We start from the raw sequence: 3,169 nt of genomic DNA on the forward strand, positions 1-3,169 counted from the left end.
GGAGAACTACTTACAGATCAAACAAGTCAGTAAGCTTTCCAAGCTCCGGTGGTATATGACCTGTAAGATGATTATCGTTGAGCTCCCTGCACAAAATATTGTACAAATTGTTGATGACTATACAAAAGTTCATAATATAATGTGTGGGAAAGATAACTTAAGGAAAAGGTTGGTCGTACAGGTAATGGAGTTTTGACATGTTTCCAAGCTCAGGTGGAATCGAACCAGTCAGCTTGTTACTGTGCAAATACCTAGAGATAAAGCCAAAATGATAATCACTATCATTTACAGGGTATGAATCACAGACTTCAAATTGAAAACTAAACTCTAATGAGTCATTAGACTTTCATTTTCTAAAATTGAACTTCTACTACTAATGAAGAGAGTATGCCGGTAAAAATTACAATTTCTCAGTGAAAGTCAGATTTCCCAGAATCGGAGGAATAGGTCCACTCAACAAGTTGCCACTTAAATCTCTGTAAAAGAAAAAACCAAAATGGAACCTTTTAGGTTCATGAAAATGTTATAAGTAGCTTGGTTGATTAGAAGAAAAGTACTTACAACACTGCAAGAGCTTGCATGAGACCAATCACTGATGGAATCTTCCCAGAAAGCTGATTGCCTTGCAATGATCTAAGATGATCAAGTGATGTTTATTAAAACAAAACAAAAGGCTAGCCATAATTTGAAAGCAAAATATTTGTGCAGATCGGTAGAGAGGCGAGGACTAACAATGTTGCAACTTGCAGAAAGCCGATGTCGAAAGGGATCTCACNTACACATGTAAGCATCAGAGGCAACATACAGAATCTTCAGGTTTGGAATCTGAGAAAGCGTTGAAGGGATCGGTCCTATCAATNGTAGCTTTTCCCAACTAGCTATACTGCAGTAAGGATGTATAGTACCAGAAAGAGAGAGAGAGAGAGAGAGAGAGAGAGAGAGAGAGAGAGAGAGAGAGAGANAACAGCTACTTACAGTTTCTCAAGTTGCTTTAACTTCGAAATCGAAAACGGTATGTCTCCACTTAATTCATTGAAAGACAAGTCCCTAAATAAAAAACAACATGAACACACTTCATCCTCTGTACTTCCAAGAACAAAATTAATGGTAGTAACACCTATATCACTGTTCTTACAAGTTTTGCAAAGAGGAACAGTCTCCAATCTCATCAGGGATTTGCCCGGACAAGCGATTACCTTTAAGATCACTGCTTTAGAGAAAAAAACAGAAGACAAAGTAATTACTAATTAGCACAGCGTTACACAAAAGTAGATAATTTAATGTTATGCTACAGTAATTTTTTGAAACTGTTACATGGATAAGAGGCTCTTAAGATCTCCAATAGCAGGTGANAATCATACTGAAAAAAGAACTCATCATACTATTCAGATGCGCAAGAAGATGTTCATAGACTCACAAATACCAAAGACCAGTCAGCTGACACAAATCTGGAGAAATGTTACCAACCAAGTTGTTTCCTCGCAACCCACTGCTCATCATATTACAAAAATCAATACAAGGCAATGAAAGAGAGACATTAACAGACTTCAAAAACATTGACACTTACAGATACTGAAGAACTTCATTCCAGTATATAAGTCTTGGTATCTCACCACTGAGTTTATTCTGTGCCAGGTCCCTGGAATTTTTTCACAAACAATCGAAATTTCACATTTTGATCATCTAATATAGCTAAAAGTACTACTACTACACATGTAAGCATCAGAGGCAACATACAGAATCTTCAGGTTTGGAATCTGAGAAAGCGTTGAAGGGATCGGTCCTATCAATTGGTTATTCTTCAGAATCCTGGCAAAAAGTAGAATTTATATTCACATGGTGAGTTATATTTAGCAATGACATATGAAGACTGGTAGGAGAATAAACAGCTACTTACAGTTTCTCAAGTTGCTTTAACTTCGAAATCGAAAACGGTATGTCTCCACTTAATTCATTGAAAGACAAGTCCCTAAATAAAAAACAACATGAACACACTTCATCCTCTGTACTTCCAAGAACAAAATTAATGGTAGTAACACCTATATCACTGTTCTTACAAGTTTTGCAAAGAGGAACAGTCTCCAATCTCATCAGGGATTTGCCCGGACAAGCGATTACCTTTAAGATCACTGCTTTAGAGAAAAAAACAGAAGACAAAGTAATTACTAATTAGCACAGCGTTACACAAAAGTAGATAATTTAATGTTATGCTACAGTAATTTTTTGAAACTGTTACATGGATAAGAGGCTCTTAAGATCTCCAATAGCAGGTGAGATTTCTCCATCAAGATTCAAATCTGACAAATTACTAAAAAACATACAACACACAAAACAAATTACAACTTTTTTCTCACAAGAACACGAAAAAAAAAATCTCTTTTATTAAAAAAAAAAAAGGGGGGATGGTGAAACTTACAGAGCAACAACATTGAAGGTGACATTTTCACAAGAGACACCTCTCCAGACACAATAATCCGAAGAAGGTGAAGCTGTCCAGTCATAAAGAACATTGTTCACATCTTTGAACGACTTCTTAATCTCCAGCAACGTTGCTCCTTTAATTTATATTTTATTAACACACGCACATAAACAACAAAAACAAATATTTGTCAGTTCTTGAGAAGAAAAAATTATAAAAAGGCCTTAAAAATTCAACTTCCAAGAAAACAAAAGAAAAAAACTCAAAACCCTAATTTATTCAAAGCTTCTTTAGATTTCTTTAAATTAGACCCACAAAGTCAAAAAAAAAAACCATTACAAAAAGAAAAGAAAAAACAGAAGTAAATAACAAGTACCCAGATCTCATTTTCACCACAGAAGTTTCAAAATCAAATAAAAATCTCATTTTTAGTTTCTTCAACTTAAAAAAAAAAAAAAGAAACAATTCATTGCCTAGCTCAAAAAACTAAAGAAGAAATCTTGAGCCTCTTTTAAGAAAGAAACATGCATCAGTATGAAAAAACATACCCTCATCTGAATTCACAGCAGTACTCCCAAAGCTCAAACAGATGAGAAAACCCAGAAGAGCAATATCTCCAAACAGAGCCATTTTTCTCACCACTCACTATCCACAGCCTTAAAACGACTGCGTTTTATGCTACACTGTCTAAAAGCTTTTCAAGTCTCCACTCAAATATGATGTTTTTAGATTTTTTTTTTTTTTTTTTTT

At 34.8% G+C, this 3,169-nt stretch overlaps 1 protein-coding gene across 1 annotated transcript in view; it reads right to left on the reverse strand.

The window, feature by feature from the left end:
* LOC104703162 (LRR receptor-like serine/threonine-protein kinase ERECTA) overlaps nt 1-3,151 on the reverse strand; it is a 7,441-nt gene extending 4,290 nt beyond the window's left edge. Inside the window, exons 1-15 of the mRNA XM_010419119.2 lie at nt 2,968-3,151; nt 2,417-2,555; nt 2,237-2,308; nt 2,058-2,129; nt 1,898-1,969; nt 1,738-1,809; nt 1,568-1,639; nt 1,418-1,489; nt 1,136-1,207; nt 1,005-1,047; nt 733-758; nt 562-633; nt 405-476; nt 180-251; nt 15-86 (exon numbers count right to left, since the gene is read on the reverse strand). Of these exons, the coding sequence (XP_010417421.1) occupies nt 15-86; nt 180-251; nt 405-476; nt 562-633; nt 733-758; nt 1,005-1,047; nt 1,136-1,207; nt 1,418-1,489; nt 1,568-1,639; nt 1,738-1,809; nt 1,898-1,969; nt 2,058-2,129; nt 2,237-2,308; nt 2,417-2,555; nt 2,968-3,049 (1,082 nt within the window). The 5' untranslated portion in view covers nt 3,050-3,151. The remainder of the gene's footprint in view (nt 1-14; nt 87-179; nt 252-404; nt 477-561; nt 634-732; nt 759-1,004; nt 1,048-1,135; nt 1,208-1,417; nt 1,490-1,567; nt 1,640-1,737; nt 1,810-1,897; nt 1,970-2,057; nt 2,130-2,236; nt 2,309-2,416; nt 2,556-2,967) is intronic.

Source organism: Camelina sativa, chromosome 7, assembly GCF_000633955.1.
Source record: "Camelina sativa cultivar DH55 chromosome 7, Cs, whole genome shotgun sequence".
Taxonomy (NCBI): Eukaryota; Viridiplantae; Streptophyta; class Magnoliopsida; order Brassicales; family Brassicaceae; genus Camelina; species Camelina sativa.